The 25,952-nt window shown below is 56.0% G+C and overlaps 1 protein-coding gene and 1 non-coding gene across 5 annotated transcripts in view; one reads left to right on the top strand and one right to left on the bottom strand.

Annotated features, from left to right (window-relative positions):
* FBXL18 (F-box and leucine rich repeat protein 18) overlaps nucleotides 1-25,952 on the top strand; it is an 87,022-nt gene that overhangs the window by 25,587 nt on the left and 35,483 nt on the right. The window contains exon 5 of one of the 4 annotated variants that reach the window (XM_004045057.5): nucleotides 9,092-15,224. The exons of 1 other annotated variant lie outside the window; for it this stretch is intronic. In XM_004045057.5, coding sequence (XP_004045105.1) covers nucleotides 9,092-9,248 — 157 coding nt within the window. In that variant the 3' untranslated portion in view covers nucleotides 9,249-15,224. Of the gene's footprint in view, nucleotides 1-761; nucleotides 6,102-9,091; nucleotides 15,225-25,952 lie in introns of those variants that run through there. 2 more of the 4 variants (XM_063708080.1, XM_055346460.2) reach the window with 2 other exon arrangements.
* On the bottom strand, nucleotides 5,516-5,622 carry LOC115932920 (small nucleolar RNA U13). Its single transcript, XR_004069015.1, has one exon. It is a non-coding gene; the product is annotated as a small nucleolar RNA U13 (small nucleolar RNA).

Here is a 25,952-nt window from a genome sequence, read left to right as displayed (position 1 = left end):
ATTACTTTTGAGACGGAGTCTCACTGTGTTGCCCAGGCTGGAGTGTAGTGGCGAAATCTCGGCTCACTGCAACCTTCGCCTTCCGGGTTCAAGCGATTCTCCTGCCTTGGCTTCCTGAGTAGCTGGGATTACAGGCTGGGATTACACCACCAGCGTGTATTTTGTATTTTAGTAAAGATAGGGTTTTCCCATGTTGGTCAGGCTGGTCTCGAACTCCCAACCTCAGGTGATCCGCCTGTCTCGGCCTCCCAAAGTGCTGGGATTACAGACATGAGCCACCGCACCCAGCCTGCAACCATCTTTTAACTCTGGATTTTTCACATCTCTGCACATTGTTTAGATCTAGAAGCAGTGGTTACTTGGGCAGTTGTGGGTAAAGGCGGTAGATCTAACAGAGAACCCTTCCTTTTCCCTCTCCCTTGCCACCTGCTGTCAGGCCCTTTCTGGAGGGCCCACATAGTCTGGCCCCTCTTCCCTTAGCTAGCTAGCATCTCCGCTTCCCCTCGTGACAGGGCATCCTGGAGTTTGATGCTCTGCTGCTGCGCAGGAAGTCAGGTGAGCACCTAGAATTGAACACAAATTAGGAGGAGGCGATTCCTGGAGAGAGCTGGAGCTTGGTAGGCGATGTGGGGAGTGACGCATTTCAAGACCTGTCAGGAGGACGGGCTGACTGCTCGAGTGAGCAGGGCTCCTGAGAGAGGCGTGCGCCCGGCCAAGGGGGCAGCAGGACATGAACGCCCTGAGTGTTCGTGTCCCTGCAGGTGGGGAGAGGTGACAGGAAGGAGGCCCCAGCTGTTCACAGAGTTGCGAGAAGAGCCATCAGCCAGGATGTCTCGAGCCACTGGGCGCCGACAACCCTGCTTGCCAGACTCTGGGGTAGTCTGTTGTCCTTGCGGTCTGCCGCTGGCTGTCTCAGGAATAATCCTGGTTGGGGTTTCCCCCTCTCTGGTTGTAAAAACAACTTGTGTTTATAGAGTAGTTTTTAAAAATTTAGACTATGCATCAATCTTTTTTTTTTTTTTTTTTTTTTGAGACAGAGTCTCAGTCTGTCGTCCAGGCTGGAGTGCAGTGGCGGGATCTCAGCTCACTACAACCTCTGCTTTCTGGGTTCAAGCGATTCTCCTGCCTCAGCCTCCTAAGCAGCTGGGATTACAAGTGTGCACCACTATACCTGGCTAATTTTTGTATTTTTCTTTTTTGAGACACAGTCTCGCTCTGTTGCCCAGGCTGTAGTGCAGTGGCACGATCTCGGCTCACTGCAAGCTCCGCCTCCCAGGTTCACGACATTCTTCTGCCTCAACCTCCCAAGTAGCTGGGACTACAGGCGGCTGCCACCACACCCGGCTAATTTTTTGTATTTTTTTTTTTTTTTTTTTTAGTAGAGACAGGGTTTCACTGTGTTGGCCAGGATGGTCTCGATCTCCTGACCTCATGATCTGCCCGCCTCAGCCTCCCAAAGTGCTGGGATTACAGGCGTGAGCCACCGCGCCCGGCCTAATTTTTGTATTTTTAGTAGAGACGGGGTTTCACCATGTTGCCTAGGCTGGTCTCTAACTCCTGACCTCAGGTGATCTGCTTACCTCGGCCTCCCAAAGTGCTGGGATTACAGGCGTGAGCCACAACGCCTGGCCAACATCAACCTATTTTTAAGTGAAGGTTTCCCAACAGTGAATACTGCCAACTTTCCCTGGAGAATGAACTGGAGATAGGGTTCTCATATTGTTTTGTAATCTGATTTTTAAAAATGTAACACTACACCGTGGAGTCCTCTTGTGTCAGTAAATAAAGCCCTAAGTGATTATTCTCAGTGCTGGCCTCATGGCTCTCATCTGGGTGTCGTGGTCAGCCCTGGTTCATGGCTGTTTTAAAAACACGGTCACTGTGTCCTCGACTTTGCTTTGGATCTTGACTTCGCCTGCGGTGGAACCAGGGGGGCAGCCTGGGTGGCAGCTGGAATGTTGCAGCTCAGCCCCTTGGCTCTGCTTCCCCACATCTTAGCATCCTTGTGCTGTGAGCTGGATGTGACACCTGCTGATGTACCCCATTTTAGGAGGGCTGAGTGGGTCACAGGCTCCAAAGGGCTTAGTCGAGTGGGCTTGGAAACAGGCGGTAGCTGTTGGGGGAAGGGGTACACTGTGCTCTGTGAGGCTGTGGTACCGAGATGCTAAAGCTGGGTTTTCTCAGGTGTGGCGGATTCAGGCAGCTCCGCCCTAGCTCTGTCCTGTCAGATGCGGGAAGAGCCTCGGGCCTTCGCCCCCCATACGCTTGCGGCTGGGCTCCACTCACAGGCCCTCCAGCCAGTGGGAGGCTGCGACTGTGCACCTAGAGCTGCCACCTCCTGCGTGGGTGTTTTGTTGAAGGGACTTGGGAGTGGGCGTTGCCTCTCTTCTGTTGCCTGTGAGTCTGGGGCCCTCAGACCCAGCCCATGCGGGACAGTCTCAGCTCCACAGGGCCCCAGCCCACGCGGGATGGTCTCAGCTCCGCAGGGCTGGGGCGACTTCCTGTGGCGATGGGGGCCGGCTCTGGGAGTTGTCTGTTTCCTTGCTGCAGCGGAGAACGTCCACGATCCCCAAGCAGTTCAGGACGGCTGTGCTCACGACGGGGCAGCCCCCCGCCCCACCCTTGAAGGCCTCCTGCTCCGATGAGCCTGCTTTTCCTTCTGGTCCTCAGAATCCTCTCTGCATGGCGCTGCAGGCGGGTTGGTTGGACGTGGCACCGGATGCCAGCCCCTGCTCTGAGCTGCTCTCCTCCATTCACCTACTGCTGCCTGTGGCCGGCTCCATGCCGCCCCTTGCAGGCCGGGAGCTTCCCCTCTGGCCTCATGGGGTGACCTGCACCTTCGTGGTTTTTAGGCAAGTCTGATGATCTAAGGTGGATGCAGTAAGCTCTTTGCGTTCCCCGGTTGGACGGTGCATTTTTTGAAGGCTGGTGCTCCACAGCTCTTTGGCGTTTTTGTGTCCTCAGGCACAAGCTGAGCCCGGCGCTGAGCTTGCAGGTGGCCCCAGAGGGCGCTGGTTACACGCAGGTGCCTGGGAGAGCCCTTGATCACCCATGCTTGCTGCGTGGTGTTGGAGAGCAGCCTCAGGACTTCCTGGACTTCCTGGGCAGAAGCCATGCCCATCCCTCTGTGCCAGTCCCTCTGTGACCCCACCCACCCCTCCCCCTCCGATGTCCCGCACCTGGTGCAGCACCCAGGCCTGTGGTGGGACCCACGGCGCGCTTGCTGCCAACCGAGTGGGATGAGGGTGTTGAGGCGTCCGTGTTCGCAGTGTGCCTCCCATGTGTGCCCCTCCAGGGCGCCTGCCTGGGGCCCCCATGGTGCCTCTGTCTGCTCCAGGCACTGCGTCTTGCCTCTTGTTCAAGCCTCACAGAAGCCCTGTGAGGTCAGTGCTATCAGCCCCAGCTTACAGATGGAGAAACAGTCTTCGAGAGCTGCCCTGAGCAATGAGGCAGGGAGTGAGTGCTGGAGGGATGGGAGTTCACGCCTAGAAGAGGAGAGGGGCCGTGTTGGGGGCTGTGCAGGGCCATCCAGGGCTGAGGGGACCTCCGTGGGGACCTCCAGGCTCTGTGCTGGGCAGGCTGTGTCAGGATCTTCTGCAGATGACAGGGTCACAGCATTGCAGGGACCTCTGTGCTCACATAAGCTGGATTCCCCCAGGGCTGCTGAAAGCCTTTCTCTTCCCACCCTGCTGGCAGTCAGATACCACCCCAAAGCCAGGTGGGAGAGGCCCCGTCCACAGACACCTGTGCCACAGCTTCCTCGTGGCCTCAGTGCCTGTGCCTGGCTCCACGCCGGCCCCAGTCACGGCAGTGTGGCCCGAGCCGCAGGTCCCAGCTGACCTGCAGACAGGGTCTGACCGGCCTTCCCCAGGCTTTCCAGCCCAGGGCACCTGTGTGGGCCTAGGGGTCAGTGTCAGCCCTGCAGCTCTGGCCTTTGCAGCTGCGCCCAAGGCCCAGCAGGTGGCGCTGGGGCTCCCGGGAACCGGCCACAGGCCCCGCCCCCTGCTTTGCGCCCTGGGCGCGGAAGGAGGAGGAGGAGCAGCGGTTTGCTGTCGCTTTTCCTGACGCTTTTCTCTTTCTCATCTTTTTTCCTGCCTGGAGGATTTATGGAGCCAGAGGGAGGACCTGGCCCCGGGCTGTTGTGCGGCTCACCCGTCCTCTCCCTGGGTGGCCTGGGGTCTCAACCGTCTCCCTGTGTCTCAGCCTGCAGGGCCGGCCGGTGTCGTGGCTGCTGACCTGTCGCCGGTGACCTGTTGCTGGTGACCGCGCTGCGTTTTTTGATGGCCATCACCCTCCTGTCTCTGACAGACTCACCTTCACACACGACTGGGTATCGGCCGCCGTCTCTTCTTTCTCTTTCTTTTTCTTTTTTTAGAGACAGGGTCTCTCTCTGTTGCCCAGGCTGGAGTGCAATGGTGCAATCACAGCTCACTGCAGCCTTGACCTCCCAGACTCAAGTGATCCTCCTGCTTCAGCCTCCTCAGTACCTGGGACTACAGGTGCACGCCACCACTCCCGGCTAATTTTTACATTTTTTTATAGAGATGGAGTCTCCCTATGTTGCCCAGGCTGGTTTTTTTTTGTTGTTGTTGTTGTTGTTTTTTGTTTTTTTTTTGAAACAGAGTTTTGCTCTTGTTTCCCAGGCTGGAGTGCAGTGGCACGATCTTGGCCCACTGCAGCCTCCACCTCCCAGGTTCAAGAGATTCTCCTGCCTCTGCCTCTGGAGTAGCTGGGATTAGAGGCATGTACCACCACAACCAGCTCATTTTTTTTTTTTTTTTTTTGAGATGGAGTTTTGCTCTTGTTGCCCACGCTGGAGTGCAATGGTGCCATCTCGGTTCACTGTAACCTCTGCCTTCCAGGTTCAAGCAATTCTGCCTCAGCCTCCCGAGTAGCTGGGATTACAGGCATGTGCCAGCATGCCCAGCTAAATTTTTATTTATTTATTTATTTATTTTTGAGACAGAGTCTTGCTCTGTTGGCCAGGCTGGAGTGCAGTGGCACAATCTCGGCTCGCTGCAACCTCCGCTTCCCCGGGCTCAAGCAATTCTCCTGCCTCAGCCTCCTGAGTAGCTGGGATTACAGGCGTGTGCCACCACGCCCGGCTAATTTTTTTGTGTTTTTTTTTAGTAGAGATGGGGTTTCACCATGTTGACCAGGCTGGTCTCGAACTCCTGACCTCTCAGGTAATCCACCCACCTCAGCCTCCCAAAGTTCTGGGATTACAGGCGTGAGCCACGGCGCCCGGCCACACCCGGCTAATTTTGAATTTTTAGTAGAGACAGGGTTTCTCCATGTTGGTCAGGCCGGTCTCGAACTCCCGACCTCAGATGATCTGCCCGCCTCGGCCTCCCAAAGTACTGGGATTATAGGTGTGAGCGACCATGCCTAGCCCCCGGGGTGGTCTTGAACTCCTGGACTCAAGTGATCTTCCCACCTCAGCTTCCCAGAGTGCTGGGATTACAGGTGTGAGCCACTGCGCCTGGCCTCCCTTTTTTTTTTTTTTTTTTTTGCACATCTGATGGGTAATGTGTCTGCAGCATCTGAACAAGGTTTGAGAGAGGCACATCTCGCCAATGAGTGTGAACACCCAGTCATCACATTGAGGAACTATAGGAGGATCTTAACTTTTCCCAAACTCAGTCTTTTTGAGCCTCATTATGTACGTAGCAGACTATGAAGCCGCACGGGAGTGCCCTCTGACTGCCAAGAAGGGCTGGCCTTTCTGTCCCAATCCACAGAGACTCCCCCTCTGCCCCAGGTGTCCCCTCCACACACTAGTCTAGAGTGGCACCTTCTCACATCACCCAGGGACCTCCAAAGCAGGCTGCTCCTTCCTGGCCACAGAGACAGCTGCAGCCTGTGACCCCCTCAGGGTGTGTGGAAGAGCAGGCCCCCCTGCTTCATTCCTTGCTTGTGGCAAGAATGAAGCGAATCCTGGCTGGGTGCCATGGCTCACACCTGTCATCACAGTGCTTTGGGAGGCCAAGTGGGGAGGATTGTTTGAGCCCAGGAGTTTGAGACCAGGCTGGGCAACATGGTGAGATCCTGTCTCTACAAAAAATAAAAAATAATGGCTGGGCATGGTGGCTCACACCTGTAATCCCAGCACTTTGGGAGGCTGAGGCAGGTGGATCACTTGAGGTCAGGAGTTCGAGACCAGCCTGGTCAACATGGTGACACCCTGTCTCTACTAAAGATACAAAAATTAGCTAGGCATGGTGGCGGGCACCTGTAATCCCGGCTACTTGGGAGGCTGAGACAGGAAAATTGTTTCAGCTCAGGAGGTGGAGGTTGCATGGAGCCAAGATCACGCGATTGCACTCCAGCCTGGGCGACAGAGTAAGACTCCGTCTCAAAAAAAAAAATTAGCTGGGCAGTGTGGTGATGTGTGCCTGTGGTCCCAGCTACTGGCTTCAGTGAGCTATGATTGTGCCACTGCACTCCAGTCTGGGAGATAGACCAAGACCCTGCCTCAAAAAAAAAAAAAAGAAAAAAAAAAGAAAAATCACCTTCCATGTCCCGACAGCAGCTTTTTTTTTTTTTTTTTTTTTTTTTTTGAGACGGAGTCTCCCTCTGTCGCCCAGGCTGGAGTGCAGTGGCGCAATCTCTGTTCACTGCAAGCTCCGCCTCCCGGGTTCACGCCATTCTCCTGCCTCAGCCTTCCGAGTAGCTGGGACTACAGGCGCCCGCCACCACGCCCGGCTAATTTTTTTTTTGTATTTTTAGTAGAGACGGGGTTTCACCGTGTTAGCCAGGATGGTCTCGATCTCCTGACCTCGTGATCCGCCCGCCTTGGCCTCCCAAAGTGCTGGGATTACAGGCGTGAGCCACCACGGTCAGCCGACAGCAGCTCCTTAGCAGCCTCAGGAGCTGGAGCCAGAGGGGATGGAGTTTGATGCAAATCAAGTACATGGCATGACGGTTTCACAGGCCAGGATGCGTCTGCCACATGACCTGTGGTGTTCACGGTCATGGACATCGCTGCCCACGTGATTACTGTGCGGAACGAGGTGTGTGATGGCGTCTTTATTGCCGAAACCTCGGCTTTTGTGAGTGCCTTTCTGCTGTTGACTGTGTGTCGTGAGTCCAGCACCACCTCAGGCAGGGTCACGGCGAGAGGCTGGACCCTGTCGTCCTCTTCCCTTTAAGTGGCCGCTGTGGCCGGGGGGACTTGACTTAGTGTTGGCAAACGGTGAGGTTCTTTGTCGTGGGTACCTCCCTGCCTTGCACCCACTGAGACTCTGGGCAGAAGTTTCTGGATTTTTTTTTTTCTTTTTTTTGAGACGGAGTTTTGCTCTTGTTGCCCAGGCTGGAGTGCAGTGGTGCAATCTCGGCTCACTGCAACCTCCGCCTCCCAGGTTCAAGTGATTCTCCTGCCTCAGCCTCCCGAGTAGCTGGGATTACAGGCATGCACCACCATGCCCGGCTAATTTTGTATTATTAGTAGAGATGGGGTTTCTCCATGTTGGTCAGGCTGGTCTCGAACTCCCAACCTCAGGGGATCCACCCGCCTCGGCCTCCCAAAGTGCTGGGATTACAGGCGTGAGCCACTGAGCTCAGCCTCGATTTTTTTTTTCTTTTTTGAGACGGAGTCTCGCTCTGTTGCCCAGGCTGGAGTGCAGTGGCACGATCTCTGCTCACTGGAAACTCCACCTCCTGGGTTCGAGGGATTCTCCTGCCTCAGCCTCCTGAGTAGCTGGGACTACAGGCATCCGCCATCATGCCTGGCTAATTTTTGTATTTTTAGTAGAGACGGGGTTTCACCATGTTGGCCAGGCTGGTCTCAAACCCCTGACCTCAGGTGATCCATCTGCCTCTGCCTCCCAAAGTGCTGGGGTTATAGGCGTGAGTCACTGTGCCCGTCCTGGATGTTTTTGTCTTGCTCTCTGGGGCACTGCTATGTTTTTCCTTCTGCCTGGAGCTCCCGGGCTGGCACTTGGGTCGTCTTTGTATTTTCTTTTCTTCTTCTTTTTTTTTTTTAGAGACAGGGTCTTACTGTGTTGCCCAGGCTGCAGTACAGTGGCGTGATCTTAGCTCACTGCAGCCTCTACCTCCTGGGCTCAAGTGGTCCTCCTGCCTCAGCCTCCCAAGTAGCTGAGGTGACAGGCATGCACCACCATGCCTGACTCATTTTTTTAAATTTTTTATAGAGACAAAGTCTCCCTATGTTGCCCAGGCTGTTCTGGGACTCCTGGCCTCAAACAATCCTCCCACCTCAGCCTCCCAGGTGTTGGGATTACAGGGGCAAGCCACAATACCCGGCTTGCATTGCATTTTGGCCTAGTAGGGCCAGTAGGGCTGTGCTGGTGGCCTGCTCTGACTGTGGAGGGGTCCCTGTTCTGCTTCATGGCCCGCTGGGGGACTATGGTTGGTTGTAGGGTTGTGGGGAAGGCAAAATGAGGTCATGTCTGTCAAGCTCAATGCAGCGTCTGGCACTCGGTGGGCACCCCATGGCAATTGTGCATGAGTTTTCATGCACAGCATGGTGGGGGCTGGTCGCCTGGGGGTGGGGGCATTGGGGGGGGTCGCTTATCTGCCATTTGTCATGCGGTCAAACGTGTGCTTTTCCTGAGTGGCCGCCTTGGTATCTGCTCCTCCCAGCGACTGCTGCTGCCTCACTGACTTGGCAGTCGCACCCCCTTGAGGTGGCCCACCTGCGGCTGTGGGGTGTGGGCACCTGTCCCTTCTCTCTGTCCTGGCCGTGGGGCTTCCGTGGGCCAGGGGCCTCGGATCTGCCACTCCTGCAGTGGGGTCCCTCTGCTGCCCTGGGGCCCAGCAGCACGTCTGCAGAGCAGGGTTGGCCTCCAGGGCCTCTGATCCTCGTGGCTGGCATGGAGCGGGTGCCCCCTGAGCCTGGAGAGAAGCGTGTGGCCTGTTCCCGGCTGCCGTGCTCCTCCCCGGCTCTGTCTGCCATGTATAGGGCCCTTGAGGCACGTAGAGGGTGACTCTCGCAGGCCTGGTCTGTCTGGGAGCCCCAGGTGAGCCCGGGACGGGGAGGCAGGTGTGAGTGCCTCCTGGGCTTCCCCAGCAGGCTCCGCCCGCTCCGTGGCCACCCATGTAATCCGCTGACCGCCTGTCTCTGGTTCAGCTTCCAGGCCGAGCGGCCCGCGTTAAACGTCGTCATCTTCCCTCTGCTCCACGAGGGCCTGACCGACGTCATCCGGGACGTCCCCCTGGTGCACCTGGATGAGATCACCTTATTTAAGAGCAGAGTGGCTGAGGAACCGCCGAACCTGTGGTGGTGAGAGGCGGAGCCGCCGCCCATCGGTCTCAGTCACCTCGAGACGCTGCAGGAGCCTGGGACGCCAGGGACCCTTGGTTTGTCACAAGAGGAAGGGGGCCTCTCTCCCGGCCAGCCACGCCCCACCTGGCTCCTGGGGCTCCCGGCGTCTCCACGGCTCTCTCATGGGAACTGTTGCTTTGTGAAGTTTGGGTCGAGGGGATGCGTTCTGGGTGACATGAGGGGGCTCGGGGGACGGTCGATGTGGGGGGCTGGCTGAACCAGGCTGACCCTTGGGGCCTGGCTGGGGGGTTTGTGCACTGAGCCTCAATCCCTGGGGGTCCTGTCCATGGGCCTGGAGGGCCCGAACCCCATGCCACTTCTGACCGGGAAGCGTGTCCCTTGGCTATTGTGTTTGTGGTCACCTGCCACCGGGGCCCCGTGGATGGGCGGCCACATGCTGTCCCCCTGAAGTCCAGTCGGCCGGGCTGGTCACCGTGTGTCTGAGTGTCCCCTTGCATGGTCGAGTGTGACATGGGGAAGGGCCTGCCAGTTTAGTGGCTGCAGACTTGGGACTCTCCATCCCATTAGGACACAGTTGAGCCCACTCATGTCTCTGGGGCTTTTCTAGCCAGATGATGCCTGTGGCCCCAGAGAGGTCCCCTGAGGTTGGGACTGCTGGTTGGAGCCTCTCCTGTGACTTTTCAGCCCAACCAGCAGGGCCCGTTTCTCACGAGAGAGGCCTCCTCCCCGTCCCACCCACCCCACGGCCTTCAGCTTCCCTGGGAAGGTCCATGCGCGTTCCTGGGGAAATCGATACACATTCGGCTTTGTTAGAATAACGCGAAACATTAAAACCCAGAAAGGATTCTTAAGGCTGGAGTAGCAATCACATGACCCCATTTCAAATGACTTCATTTAAGACTAAAAATACTCAGCTGGGCACGATGGCTCACGCCTGTAATCCCGGCACTTTGGGAGGCTGAGGTGGGTGGATCACGAGGTCAGGAGTTCAAGACCCGCCTGGCCAACATGGTGAAACCCCATCTCTACTAAAAATACAAAAATTAGCTGGGCGTGGTGGCGGGCGCCTGTAATCCTAGCTACTCAGGAGGCTGAGGCAGGAGAATCGTTTGAACCTGGGAGGCGGAGGTTGCAGTGAGCCGAGATCACACCATTGCACTCCAGCCTGGACAACAGGGCGAGACTCCGCCTCAAAAAAAAAAAAAAAAAAAAAAAATATATATATATTCAACACACTTTGGGAGGATCACTTGAGCCCATGAGTTTGAGATCAGCCTGGGCAACACAGGGATACCCCATCTCTTAAAAAGAAAGAGAAAAAAACAAAGTTATTCCAAAAATGAGGACGTCCTCCTGGCATCTGAGTCCTCACCCCATGTGCCACGCTGGCCGCTTCTGCCGTCCTCCACCTCCAGGCGCTCCTAGAGCTGTCCCTGGGCCGGTGGCTTCCAAAGGGGGCTGTAGTTGGGTCCTGCTCGCCTGGACCGCTGCCCTGGCTGCTCTTGGTGAAGGGCCCCTTGTCCAGCCCGCCTTCCTCCTCCTGGGTTTCCGTGTGACAGGTGCCCCGTCCTGTGGGGTGGTGTCTCACATTTGCTTTGCTGTGAAAAAATGGGGTACACCATCCCCGGGCCTCCAATCACCGGCCCTGCCCCTGAGTGGGGATGGTTTTCAGCAGCTCCTTGCTCTGGGGGCCAAGCTCCTTGTCCGGGAGGCCTTTGGAGAACTGGGGTCAGAGCTGTGGGGAGGTACAGCCCTCCTGTGCAGGTTGCCTCCCAGCTCTCCACCTGGCAGTCTTGACCCCACCCTGGCACCTCTGCTCACTGGCACAGGTGGATCTGGGGTTCGAGGTCTCCTCCCACTTCACCCTGACTTTCTTGTATGTATGGGGTCAAAGCCTCCTCTCTGAAGCCCACGGGCCCTCTCCCGGCTCCAGGCTGCACCCAGTGCAGAACCTTTGCCTCCTGGCCGGAGGGACCCTTCTGCAGGCTGATTCCAGCAGTGCCCGATGGTGGGACCCACACCAGACCTAGCCTTCACCTCCCAGAGGCCTCCTGGCCCTCCTGTCATGGCCTGTGAGAGCCACACCCCTAGGCCCCGTCTCCTGGTCTGCAGGCCGCAGGACCAGCTGCCCACGGCCCAAGGGGGCAGGGGCTGTAGATGAGGGTCTCAGAGGTGGTGGGAGCGCCCCCCCACCCACAGTTCCTGGGCATTTCTTTAGAGCTTTAAAATGGCACCTGGAGACCACCAGGCGTGGTGATCAGATCTGGTGGTGTGGTGCCTCCCGGGACTGACCACTTCTTGCTCTCCGACCGAGGTGTGGCAGGCAGGGGCGAGTGGCCTGGGAGGTTCCCGGACCCTCAGGGGGCCTGTGTCTCTGGGCACTGCAGCTCCACGCCCCGCTCCTTCCTCCAGAACATTCCCCACTCGGGCTAGAGAATTGCGTCTGCTCCAGGAATGCATCCTAGCGTGTGTACGATCGCGCCTCGGTGTCCTGTTCTCATGAGCAAGCGGTTTTAACCAGCAGCATAATTTATACTCATAGACAGGACTGGGGGAAGGGCCATTCCTGAGGCTGGGGTGCAGTGCCTTGGAAAGCACCCCTGAAACAGTGGACCTTGTATTTTTAGTGTCCCCTGCAACCATCCTTTGACTTAGAGCAAGAATTTCTGCTGCTGCTACACCCGAGATGGGCTTCACCAGATGTTAATAACGTGCTTATTTTCTCTAAGTGCTATTTTGGCACCAGTGTTAGTTGCAATTTATATTCTGCAGCATTTGATGCTGGGAAAAGAACCCACCCTAATGGTCCCCAATTGGCAGAGCTCGGCTGTTAAGCAGCGGACCATATGCTGCCTGCTGGAGGAGCGTGGTCAGCACTTGTCCCTGTGCCTGCGTGCGTGTGCCTGCGTGCACGTGTGCCTGCGGGTACCTGTACCCTGTGTGTGCACATGTGCCTGCATGCGTGTGCCTGCGTGCACGTGTGCCTGCGTGTACATGTGCCTGCGTGTACCTGTGCCCTGTGTGTGCACGTGTGCCTGCGTGTACCTGTGCCCTGTGTGTGCATGCGTGTGTGAGTCACGTCTTCCGTGTGTGTATGTGAGGGAGAGACTGCGGGGTTGGAGGGAGGGTGGAGGGGAAAGTGTATGTATCCCTTTGTTCTTTAAAAGGGAGAGCCCCAACCTCTCTGGCTGCCCCCTCCTGCCTGTGCTCCCAGCTCACCCCACACCTAGCTGCTATTTATTCTCCTGACCCCCTCCCGGCCCTGCAGCCCCGTGTCCCGCAGCCTCCGCCCCGCCGCCTGCTCCACGTCACCAGGCAACACTCGGCCCCACCAGGCTTCCGAAGGTGGCCCAGAGCAGGCACTTGAGCCTGATGACCCAGAGCAAAGCTGCCTTTCTGGGCCTTGAGTACTCCTTTCTGCTATGGGAGGCTTTTCTTGTTTTCAACGGCCCATCCAGCCCAGGGGGGCTGGGTGAGGGCTGCTTCCTTCTGCCGCAGAGGGGGCGGGCTCTATCCCTGCCATCTGCTGCCCCCAGAGGCCCTGCCAGGACACGGGCCTGAGCGGTTTCTTCTCCAAGAGGCCCTCCCGGGACCTGTGTGTGCACAGGGCGGGAAGACACTTGCTGCTTCAACCCAGGACTGCAGCCAGGACGGGCTGAGCTCCTCTTGCGCTACAAACACACAAGGGGTGCCTGCCAGCTCAGCAGCGCCCTCCCTCAACCACACCCTGGGCCCGGACCCAGAGCCACAGGCCGCTGGACCCAGGGGACCGGGGCTGGGCTCAGGCTTGGGCCTGGAGGGCTTGTGGAGGGGCCAGACCTAGAGCAGTAGGGCTGCAACAGCTGAGGGCTGGGCCCCTGCCGGCCAGTGAAGCTCCAGACCAGTGCCCCGGCCTTGGCGGTGCCAGCAGTGCTCCTGCAGGGATGGAGGGTGCTGGAGGCCTGGATGCGGGGACCTTGATCCCCCAGCAGGCAGCGCTATGGCAGCCTCCCACCTCCTCTTCCCCTGTTATCTGCTCCTTTTAGGATCTGAAAATTACAGAGCCTTTTTTTTTTTTTTTTGAGAGGGAGTCTTGCTTTGTCCCCCAGGCTGGAGTGCAATGGCACGATCTTGGCTCACTCACTACAACCTCCACCTCACAGGTTCAAGCGATTCTCCCACATCAGCCTCCCGAGTAGCTGGGATTACAGGCGCCCGCCATCATGACCGGCTAATTTTTGTATTTTTGCAGAGATGGGGTTGCACCATGTTGGTCAGGCTGGCCTTGAACTCCTGACCTCAAGTGATTCTCCTGCCTTGGCCTCCCAAAGTGCTAGGATAACAGGTGTGAGCCACCGTGCCTGGCCCATTACAGAGCTCTTGTAAGAAAACATGTGAAATTCATGGACAAAGTGAGGTGATGAAGTGTGGAGCCACTAAACCAAAGGCAGAGGAGGCGTCGGCCGCTTCCTGTGGACGTGGGCAGAGCGCTGCTGCCAGTTCCTGGTAGCCTTGACCACGACGCTGGGGGGTCTTTGTGATGGTCATGGGTCTCATTTGCACTTGGGGGTGTGAGATTCAAGTTAGAGGTTTCTAGATCTGGCCGGGCGCGGTGGCTTACGCCTGTAATCCCAGCACTTTAGGAGGCTGAGGCAGGCGGATCACGAGGTCAGGAGATCGAGACCATCCTGGCTAACACAGTGAAACCCCGTCTCTACTAAAAATACAAAAAAGTAGCCGGGTGCGGTGGCGTGCGCCTGTGGTCCCAGCCACTCAGGAGGCTGAGGCAGGAGAATGGCATGAACCTGGGAGGCGGAGCTTGCAGTGAGCTGAGATTGTGCCACTGCACTCCAGCCTGGGCGACAGAGTGAGACTCCGTCTCAAAGAAAAAAAAAAAACAAAAGAAATTTCTAGCTCTACTGGGCATGATGAGCACAAACCCCACAGACACTGAGAAACCCAGTGGTGGCAGTGACTCGGGCTGTCATCGGGGCTCCTCTGCTCTCTAAAGCTCCTTCGAGAAACACAAGAGGGGCCGGGCGTGGTGGCTCACGCCTGTCATCCCAGCACTTTGGGAGGCTGGGGCAGGAGGATCGCTTGAGCCCAGGAGTTCGAGACCAGCCTGGGCAACATAGTGAGACTCTATCTCTACATAAAATAAAAAAAAAAAGTTAGCTGGGCATTGTACCTGTGCCTGTGGTCCCAGCTACTCAGGAGGCTGAGGCAGGAGGATTGCTTGAGCCCAGGAGTTGGATGTTGCAGTGAGCCAAGATCGCACCATTGCCCTCCACCCTGGGCCACGGAGCAATACCCTGTCTCAGAAAACAACAAAAAGCAGAAACGCTGAAGGGGTCGGTTTACGGGAAAACCGCCGGTCAGAACACCTGGCTACTCCTACCCCAGATCAGTGGACCCGGGAATGAGGGTTGGTCCCGGGAGGCTTTTCCCCAAGCTGTTGCCACCAGACCCGCCACGGGAACCCTGGCCACAGAAGCCTCCCGGGGAGTGAGCCAGAGCCTGGACCGCCGTGCCGATGTGTCTGGGGTGGAGGGAGGGTGGGGAGTGTGCAAGGGTGTGTGTGTGCCCGGGGGGTGTTCATGGGCAAGCATGTGCGTGCCTGTGTGTGTGCGTGCCCCTCCCCTGCAGCCGTCGGTGGTATCTCCCTCCAGCCCCTTCGCCACCTTCTGAGCATTGTCCGTCCACGTGAGACTGCCCAGAGACAGCAGAACTCCACGTGGTTTTAAGGGGAGACCTTTCCCTGGCCCTGGGGGTCTCGCCATATCTCATGACCAGGTGCTAAATGACCCGACATGCATCACCTGCCTTTTGGTGACCCACCTCCCTGTCCCCGTCCCGCTGACTTGCCCCCGTGGCGTCTCACGGTGATGCCTGCTCCTGACATTGGTGTTCACTGTAGCAAACTACATTCTGGATGGGAATTTTCATGTACATGTGTGGCATGTGGAAAATTTCAAATAAAATGGACTTGATTTAGAAAGCCAGGCGGCTGTGTGGTCCTTCCAGCAGGGATACTTTGACCTCTTGCCTACAACCCCTTCCTTGGGTCCGAGGCTGGTAGCTTTGTTCACTTCAGATGGTTGGGGGCGGGTGCCGTGCTTGGGGAGGCGGGTTGTCTGAAACAGAGGTGTGTGGATGGAGACACAAGACACAAAGCGGGGGGCAGACACTCCCCAGGGGGCATCAGGAGGTGACAGCTGAGACAGCCTTGGCCTGGGGAGGCCAAAGGTGAAAGAGGAGGCTGCGTAGGTCAGGATGGGCCTGGCAGGGAGCAGTGCAGGTACACTGGCACGGTTGTGCAGGCTACACACTGCAAAAGCCTCCCTGTGGTCTGGTGGCAGCTCAGACAGCAAAAGTGGTGGCTGGCTGAAGGCAGGCAGGGCCGAGTCAGCTTAGGCTTTCCCTCAGGGCTGTGGAAACAGCCTCAGCATTGTTCATTTTATTTTATTATTATTTTTTGAGATAGAGTCTTGCTCTGTCGCCCAGGCTGGAGGGCAGTAGTGTGATCTCAGCTCACTGCAACCTCCACCTCCTGGGTTCAAGCGATTCTCCTGCCTCAGCCTCCCGAGTAGCTGGGATTACAGGCACCCACCACAACGCCCAGCTAATTTTTAAAATATTTTCAGTAGAGACGGGGTTTCGCCATGTTGACCAGGCTGGTCTCGAACTCCTGACCTCAAGTGATCCGCCCGCCTCGGCCTCCCAAAGTGCTGGGATGACAGGCGTGAGCCACCAGGCCTGGCCCATCTTAACCATTTTACAGTGCATAATTTGGCCAGGCGCGGTGGCTCACACCTGTCATCCCAGCACTTTGGGAGGCCGAGGCGGGCGGATCACGAGGTCAGGAGATCAAGACCACCCTGGCGAACACGGTGAAACCCCGTCTGTACTGAAAATACAAAAATATTAGCCGGGTGTAGTGGCGGGCGCCTGTAGTCCCAGCTGCTCGGGAGGCTGAGGCAGCAGAATGGCCTGAACCCGGGAGGCGGAGTTTGCAGTGAGCTGAGATCACGCCACTGCACTCCAGCCTGGGTGACAGAGCGAGACTCTGTCTCAAATAAATAAATAAATAAATAAATAATAAAGTGCATAATTTGCCAGCGGACGGTTTTTTTGAAGAAAAAAAAGTAAAATAAAGTGCATAGTTCAAGCTGGGGACGGTGGCTCATGCTTGTAATCTCAGCACTTTGGGAGATCGAGGCAGAAACATCACTTGTGCCCAGGAGTTTGAGAGCAGCCTGGGCAACGTAGTCAGACCTTGTCTCTACAAAAAGTACAAATATTAGCCGGGCATGGCAGCACACGCCTGTCTGTGGTCCCAGCTACTTAGGGGGAGGCTGAGGCAGAAGGATCGCTTGAGCCTGGGAGGTCACTGTTGCAGTGAGCCGTGATTGCACCACTGCGCTCCAGCCTGGGTGACAGAGTGAGACCCTGTCTCAGAAAAAAAAGAAACGAACTGCACAGTTCGGTGGCATTAAGCACATCACAATGTTGTGTAGCCATCATCACCATCCGCTTCTAGAACTTTCTCATTTTCCCCAACTGAAACTCTGTCCCCATTAAACATTCACTCCCCAGCCCCCTCCCTCAGCCCCAGGCACCCACCATTCTACTTCCTGTCTCTATGAGTTTGACTCCTCTGGGTGCCCCATAGAAGTGGAATCTGGGCCAGGCACAGTGGCTCACGCCTGTAATCCCAGCAGTTGGAGAGGCCAAGGCTGGTGGATCACCTGAGGTCAGGAGTTTGAGACCAGCCTGACCAACATGGTGAAACCCCATCTCTACAAAAAGTACAAAAATTAGCCGGGCATGGTGTGGCGCACGCCTGTAGTCCCGGCTACTTAGGAGGCTGAGGGAGGAGAATCACTTGAACCTGGGAGGTGGAGGCTGCAGTGAGCCAAGGCCACACTATTACCCTCCAGCAGCCTGGGCAACAGAGTGAGACTCCACCTAAAAAAAGAGTGGAATCTGCAGTGCATGTGCTTTTTTTTTTTTTTTTTTGAGATGGAGTCCCATTCTGTCGCCCAGGCTGGAGTGCAGTGGCACAATCTCGGCTCACTAAAACCTCTGCCTCCCGAGTTCAAGCAATTCTCCTGCCTCAGCCTCCTGAGTAGCTGAGATAAGAGGCATGTGCCACCATGCCCAACTGCTGTTTTTTGTATTTTTAGTAGAGACGGGGTTTCACCATGTTGGCCAGGCTGGTCTCGAACTCCTGACCTCAGGTGATCCACCCACCTTGGCCTCCCAAAGTGTTGGGATTACAGGCATGAACCACCGCACCCGGCACGTGTGCTCTTGAGGCTGGTGTATTTGCAGTGTCAATTTGGGGCAGAGACCTCCTTTACCTGTCCTGGGCTCTGGGAAGAGGCTTGGCCCAAGTGTGGCAGGAGGTGGGAGGAGGCACCAGGATCCGGATGGGGACAGGGCTGCCGGCAGAGGGTGGGCTCCAGGGCTGCTGCAGAACGGAGTGGCCAGGGTGGGGCCCCTCACATGAGCCAGGGACTCAGCAATGCCTCCTTCTGGCTTGGTTCTTGAGGTGATGGTGTTTCTCTGGCAGAAATGGCGACATAGGGCTGGGAGCCTCCCATCCTGCCCAACGTTGTCTGAGCCATTGCCTGCAGCTTGACATGTACACACCGTCCCCTGGTGATGTCTTGTGTCTGGCTGGAGGGAAATCAGGGGTCGGTGCTGGGGAATTGGGTAGTGGGTGGGGGCTGATCCTCTGTGCTGCCGACGCCAATGGCTGCAGCAGGGGAGAGAGGATGGGAATGTGTGCAGCGAGGAAGCCCAGGAGCCCTTCTTTCAAAGGAACATGTGAGACTGTCATTACAGTGACAGGCAAGGGGGGAGAGGTGTGCCAAGGCTGAGCAATAGCCAGAAACATTCTGTCTTGTACATAACAAGGCACTCCCAAGTTCAGGGTCCAGAACGGCCACTGTGGGGTGCTCACAGCTTCTCCAGGGCAGGTATTTGCACAGGGGATGGCACTACGAGTTATCTGTTCCATGGTATCTGGAGCCTCCACCACAGTGACTCAGCAGTTGGGGACTGAAGTCTCCTGGAAGCATCTTCACTCGCAGGTCTGGTGGTCAATGCTGGTGTTGACCTGGACCTCAGTGGGGCCCGTGGCCAGAACACCTCCATGTGGCCTCGTGTGGCCTCTCCATGAGACCTCTCCATGTGGCCTTGTCATGCGGCCTCTCCATGTGGCCCCTCCATGTGGTCTCTCCATGTGGTCTAAGTGGCCTCTCCATGTGGTCTCTCTACATAGGCTAGTTGGGCTTCCTCACAGCATGGCAGCTGGATCCCAAGAGCAAGCGTCTCCAGAAAACCAGAAGGATGGGCCCTGGCTTTGGCTGTCACATGGCATCACTTCCACACCCTGTTGACCAAGGCAGTCCCAGAAGCTGCCACATTCAAGAGACAGGGCACAGACCCCCCACTTGCCAAGATGAATGATGAGCTGTCATTGCAGAAGACCTCTTGGGGTGGGAGGTCATGTTGTGGCCATTTTTAGAAAGTGTGTCATAGTGCACTGGGCCTGTTGGTGTTGGCCTTGGCCTTGCTGAGGTGCGTGCTGGGGGTGTGGTGGGGGCAGTGGCTTCAGCCCAGGTCTGGGGGAACTTGTGTTTTTCCCACACACCTCCTGAGCTGATGCTCCTGCTTCGTTTTTGTTTTGAGATAGGGTCTTGCTCTGTCACCCAGGCTGGAGTGCAGTGGCGTCATCCTACTTCACTGCAGCCTCGACCTCCTGGGCTTGAGTGATCTTCCTGCCCCAGCCTCCTGAGGAGGTGGGACTGTAGGTGTGCCCCACCACACCACACAGGGTCTTACTGTGTTGCCCAGGCTGGTCTCAAACTCCTGGGCTCAAGAAATCCTCCCGCCTCAGCCTCCCAAAATGCTGGGATTACAGGCGTGAGCCACCGCGCCTGGCCATGATGCCCCTGTTTTGTGGGGGGCACTACGCCAGGGAGGCCAGAACATGCGAAGAGCCCTGAAAAGGTCAGGGGTCTGTACCTGGAGTCGACTGAGTGTGTGAAGCCCCCTGGCCTTTGTCCATGTGGCGAGCCTTTGAAGTAAAAATGAAAAGCACTTTGGGAGGCCGAGGAGGGCAGATCATGAGGTCAGCAGATCGAGACCATCCTGGCTAACATGGTGAAGCCCCGTCTCTACTAAAAATACAAAAAATTAGCCAGGCGTGGTGGCGGGCGCCTGTAGTCCCAGCACTTTGGGAGGCCGAGGCAGGCGGATCACGAGGTCAAGAGATTGAGACCATCCTGGCTAACACGGTGAAGCCCCGTCTCTACTAAAAATACAAAAAATTAACTGGGTGTGGTGGCGGGCGCCTGTAGTCCCAGCTACTTGGGAGGCTGAGGCAGGAGAATGGCGTGAACCCAGGAGGCGGAGGTAGTAGTGAGCCGAGATCGCGCCACTGCACTCCAGCCTGGGCGACAGAGCGAAAAAGCCCAGGCCTGTGTGTTCCGAGGGTTTGCACTGGAAGCCTCGGGAGTCGTGGCTGGAGGAGGGCGGAACAGCCAGCTCGAGAGGCTTTGGCTGCCCCCAGGAGCCCTGCACAGCGGTTGATTTATTGCGGGTGTTGAACTTGCAGGATAGTGGAGATGGCGTGACGGAATCCTAGCTTCAGAGCCATGGTTTGCCGTGACCCTTGCTTTGCAGATGAAGTCGGGGCGCCTGGCGGTCAGCTGCCTGCTTAAGGCCACGCAGCTAGTGGTGGTTAGCGTGTCGCACGGTCACAGAGCCCGGGTGAGATGCTGCACGCTGGGCCTCTGCTCTGCACGGATGAGGGAGGGGAGGCCCTACTCAGATACCATTGGCAAGGACACAGGGACGCCTCTGTGTGGCTGGAGCAGCCTGGGAACCCGGCCAGCCTTTCTCAGCCACCGCCATCTCCAGGCCTTGGGTGAAGGAAGAGAGCTCCCAGCCGGCCGCGCTGGGAGAGCAAAGGATGTCACCTGTGTCCCTTCACAGGTGCCGGGGGCCACTCTGCTGTGTTCCAAGCTCAGGAAGTGGACATCTCCCCCCCGGGAAGGGGAGGGGGCAGCCTCTGGGCCGGGGGTTGGAGAAGCCTCTGCGGAAGGGGCCTGGGGGTCTCCCCTTCCTTTTGTGTGTTGTGTCTTGTGTCTGCCTGCCCTGTGGAAGGCTGGCCGTGGTGACACTCAGGAGCCGGGAATGGTGACTTGCTGGCCAGGCCCTTCCTGCGGTTTCTCTGGGCAGCTCAGAACTGCGGGTTTCCCAGAGTTCCTGGCTCTCGGGTTTCGTGGCAGCTCAGGCTCCCGTGGGCACGGGTGTCTTGGGAACTCTCATGTGGAGGGTCCAGGAGCTGGGGCAGCTGCCCGGGCCTGCACTGGGTACCCGCCTTGGGGGCAGGGTGGATGGGTGGATGTGTGAGGGGCAGGGAGGGGCACGCCTTGGTCATGGGGCCCCTGAGGGTGGCGCTGTGTCCCCTGCCATGATGCCAGACCCCTGCTGTCCCTCTGGGGATTGGCCTCTGTGTGCCAGGCCCCCTCGGCCAGCATGCAGCTGAGCCTTGCAGAGCCTGGGGAAGATGATGGCTGGCAGGGGAGGTGCCCCAGCGTCACTGCCCGAGGCTGATCTCTAGCCCCTGCTGGGAAGGCACATGCTCCATCATTCCCTCACCCACACCCGCACAGACTGGCACACGCACACGCATGTGCACTCACTCCTCCAACGGCCACACGCCCACGCCCGTTCATGCCTGTACACTTCAGACACTCTGACAATCACATGCCACATCCCACACTCTGACATTCACACACGGACGTTTACTCGCACACTCCGCATTGACACACACCACACCCATACACATGGCGTCACACACACACCTGCACACTCACACTCAGGCTCACAAACCCTCTCCCGTGTCACACCCATATCACACACACACAATTCCACCAGTGCTCACACTTCCACATGTCCACAAACACCGCCTAAGTCCACACCTCCACCCCCGCCACACAGACACACCTCTGCTCACCCCACACACACTCTACTTACACAGACACCCCATGCTTTCCACGGCACACTCCCACGCTCACATCCACACACGGAGCTTCCTATATGCACACCCTTGCATGCTCACACTTACACCCACACCACACACGTTCTCATCTCCACACAGCACCCGTGTGGATTTGCACGTACACCCCCCACACACACTCACCCACACACTGATAGCTCACACATTCACACTCACGTGCACAAGTACAGATGTGCTCATTTACACACACATGCCCGTGTTCACTCATGTAGCACACACATGCTCACATAACTCACGTTCTTTTTAAAAAAATTTTTTTGAGACAGTCTTGCCCTGTTACCCAGGCTGGAGTGCAGTGACACGATCTCAGCTCACTGCAACCTCCGCCTCTGGAGTTCAAGCGATTCTCCTGCCTCAGCCTCCCAAGTAGCTGGGATTACAGGTGCACGCCACCATGCCTGGCTAATTTTTGTATTTTTAGTAGAGACGGGGTTTCACCATGTTGGCCAGGCTGGTCTCGAACTCCTCCTGACCTCAGGTGATCCACCCACCTCGGCCTCCCAAAGTGCTGGGATTAGAGGCGTGAGCCACAGAGTCCACTCATAACTCATTCTTACACACATTCTTCATACATAGTCACTCAGACATGTCCACACAGATGCAGACACACACACAACCCCCACTGCTCACACACAGTCTCCTATGTCTCATCACACCCGCACACCACACACTCTCACTAAATTCACACACACATTCACACACCAAAACAAAGGGACTGGATTAATTTTATACACCTAGTAGTGAACACAACCAGTTTGATTAAAGGTGAACTTAGGCCCTGGCATGTTGGCTCATGCCTGTAATCCCAGTACTTTGGGAGGCTGAGATGGGAGGATCACTTGAGGCCCAGAATTTGAGATCAGCCTGGGCAACATAGTGAGACCCTTGTCTCTACAAAAACTAAAAAGTTAGCCCGTCATGGTGGTGCGCGTCTGTAGTCTCAGCTACTTGAGAGGCTGAGGTGGGAGGATCGCTTGAGCCCAGGAGCTGTTGTCTGCAGAGAGCCGAGATCACCACTGCACTCCAGCCTGGGCAACAGAGTAAGACGCTGTCTCAATAACTAACTAACTAAATAAATATAAAAAGAGGTAAACTTAGTTCTATTATGTTCCTTTTCTAGAAAATGTGAAAATTTCAGAAAAGTAGAACAGGGGGAAAAGATAGTTCACACCCACGTTCTCACCCGCCTGGCAGTGCATCCGTTAATATTTCAGTTAATGTCTTTCCAGTCTTTGTTCTAGGCTCTTAAAAAATGTCTGAGGTGGCTGGGCGCGGTGGCTCACGCCTGTAATCCCAGCACTTTGGGAGGCCGAGGCGGGCAGATCATGAGGTCAGGAGATCGAGGCCATCCTGGCTGACACAGTGAAATCCCGTTTCTACTGAAAATACAGAAAAATTAGCCGGGTGTGGTGGCGGGCGCCTGTAGTCCCAGCTACTCGGGAGACTGAGGCAGGAGAATTGCTTGAACCCGGGAGGCGGAGCTTGCAGTGAGCCGAGATCGCGCCACTGCACTCCAGCCTGGGTGACAGAGCGAGATTCCATCTCCAAAAAAAAAAAAAAAAAAGTTCGAGGCTGCAATCATTGGATTTCGGGTCCTGCTTTTCTGCTCACACACACAGTGCAGCCTCTTGGGTTCCTCCATCATTTTAATGACAGGGCTTTGCTGTCACAAGCTCTTTCTGCTGTCAGACAATTAGGTTGTCTCCAATGAGTCAGTCTCCTAAGGAAAGCAGCTCCCATGTCCTTAGGCTGCTGTTTCTCTATCTTTATCTTTAGGGTTGTTTCTTTAGAAGAGACTCTCGTTAGTGAAACGGCTGGAGTGGAGGATTAATATTTTTTGACGGGGAGGAGCTTTGAGGACCCCAGAGGCGGCGCTGTGTATCAGGTGTGGCCTTAGTGTCTTTCCCTGGCGTGATGTGGCCCTCGAAACGGGAAGGACAGCTCTCAGCTGCTGCCCAAAAGGGTATTTTTATTTGCAAAGTTCACTGATTTCTTTTTTTTTTTTTTGGAGACGGAGTCTCACTCTGCCTCCCAGCTGGGGTGCGGTGGTGTGATCTCGGCTCACTGCAACCTCCGCCTCCCAGGTTCAAGTGATTCTCCTGCCTCAGCCTCCCGAGTCACTGGGATTATAGGTGCCCGCCACCGCACCCGGCTAATTTTTTGTATTTTTAGTAGAGACGGGGTTTCACTGTGTTAGCCAGGATGGTCTCGATCTCCTGAACTCGTGATCCACCCGCCTTCGCCTCCCAAAGTGCGGGGATTACAGGCGTGAGCCACTGTGCCCAGCCAATTTTTAAATTTTTAATCGAGACAGGGTTTCGCCATGATGGCCAGGCTGGTCTTGAACTCCTGACGTCAGGTGATCCGCCCGCCTTGGCCTCCCAAAGTGCTGGGATTACAGGAGTGAGCCACTGCCTGTACATTTAAATTGATGTAAATTCTGTTGCGCATTTGTACCCCACAAGCGCACTGAGTTTGCTTTTGTGTCCAGAGATGGGGCGACCTCCAGCTGGCTGCCTCCGGGATTGAGGATCAGGGTGATAGCTGCAACCTTTGTCACCCCCAGGAGTCCCGGGCTCCTGCCTCCCTCCTGCCTCCTGCACAGGCCTTGGCTGGGTCATGGCACGGCGGTGCTGTGACCAGCTGTGGAGGCAGAATAATGAGCCCCAGAGATGTCCATGCCCCAGTCCCAGATCCCATGATTGCGGGTTCGGTGGCAGAGGGGAACGGAAGTTGCCCATCAGCGGATCTTGAGATGTGGGGAGGCTCTGGGATTATCCTGGTGGCCCAGTCCAATCACCAGGGCCCTGGAGGCAGGAGAGGAAGAGCCGAGGGCTGGCGGGGGAGAAACACGGGCAGTTGCTGGAGGGAGGACCTCTAGCAGCTCTGTGTGCTGGAGAGGCCGCACTCTGTGTGTGAGGTCCTCCCTCCAGCCAAGGAGTGCAGGCAGATTCTAGAAGCTGGCAAAGGCCAGGAAAGGGGATCATCCCCCAGCACCTCCAGGAGGAGCGCGGCCTGCACTTGACCTGAGCCCAGGGAGACCTGTCTCGGACTTCTGACCTCCAAGACTGTAAGAGATTTAACCTGCATTTCTTTAAGGCACTGTGTGGTGATTAACACCGTTTCTTCCAGATGGAAGGGTTTCTGGTGACCTCTTTTTTTTCTTTTCTTTTTGTTTTTTAAATTCTCTGATGTCTTTTACCAGACTTGTTTTTTAAAAATAGATTCAGGAGGGCCAGGTGCGGTAGCTCACGCCTATAATCCCAGCATTTTGGGAGGCCGAGGCGGGCAGATCACCTGAGGTTAGGAGTTCGAGACCAGCCTGCCCAACATGGTGAAACCTTGTCTCTACTAAAAATACAAAAATTAGCTGGGCATAGTGGCTGGCGCCTGTAATCCCAGCTACTCGGGAGGCTGAGGCAGGAGAATCGCTTGAACCTGGGAGGCAGAGGTTGCAGTGAGCTGAGATTGTGCCACTGCACTTCAGACTGGGGGACAGACTAAGACTCCATTTCAAAAAAAAAAAAAAAAAAAATTTAGGAGGTACCTGTGCAGCTTTTGTACATGGGTGTATTGAATAATCTGGGGTTTGGGCTTCCAGTGAACTCATCACCCAAATAGTGAACATAGTACCCAATAGGTAGTTTTTCCACCATTTCTCCCCTCCCTCCCTCTCTCCCCCTTTTACCAGATTTTATTTTTGTTTATTTTTATTTTTATTTTTGAGACACAGTCTTGCTCTGTCGCCCGAGCTGGAGTGCAGTGGTGTGAGGTGGGAGGACTGTTTGAGTCCAGGAGTTCAAAGCTGCCGTGAGCTATGATCGCACCACTGCACTCCAGCCTGGGCAACAGAGTGAGACTGTCTCAATCAATCAATCAATCAATCAGTCCACTTTGAGAGGCTGAGGTGAGTGGATCACTTGAGGTCAGGCGTTCCAGAAGAGCCTGACCAACATGGTGAAACCCCGTCTCGACTAAACATACAAAAATTACCTGTGTGTGGTGGTGTGCGCCTGTAGTCCCAGTTACTTGGGAGGCTGGGGCAGGAGAATCACTCAAACCAGGGAGGCGGAGGTTGCAGTGAGCTGAGATCATGCGACTGCACTGCAGCCTGGGCGACAGAGCACGACCGTCTCAAAAAAAAAAAATCAATAAAATCGTACCTATCATAGATCTGGTAAACAAAAAATAGTTCACAGTCTATTGATCCCAGAGAGAAGTTGCAGAAACTAGATATGATATGATCTTTTATTTTGATTGTAAGAAAGTTTTTTATTTTATTAGTATTATTTTTTGAGATGGAGCTTCGTTCTGTCGCCCAGGCTGGAGTGCAATGGCACAGTCTTGGCTCACTGCAACCTCCATCTCCTGGGTTCAAGTGATTCTCCTGCTTCAGCCTCCTGAGTAGCTGAGATTACAGGCGCACACCGCCACAGCCGGCTAATTTTTATATTTTTAGTAGGACGGGGTTTCACCGTGTTGTCCAGGCTGGTCTCAAACTCCTAGCCTCTGGTGATTTGCCCACCTTGGCCTCCCAAAGTGCTGGGATTACAGGCATGAGCCACCACGCCCAGCCACTGGTAGTTTTTTTTTTTTTAATATCCAAACAAATGTGAATATATATTCCAT

This window comes from Gorilla gorilla, chromosome 6, assembly GCF_029281585.2.
Source record: "Gorilla gorilla gorilla isolate KB3781 chromosome 6, NHGRI_mGorGor1-v2.1_pri, whole genome shotgun sequence".
Classification (NCBI taxonomy): domain Eukaryota; kingdom Metazoa; phylum Chordata; class Mammalia; order Primates; family Hominidae; genus Gorilla; species Gorilla gorilla.
Note: the sequence above shows the minus strand (reverse complement) of the source record. Positions and strands in the feature narration are given on the sequence as shown.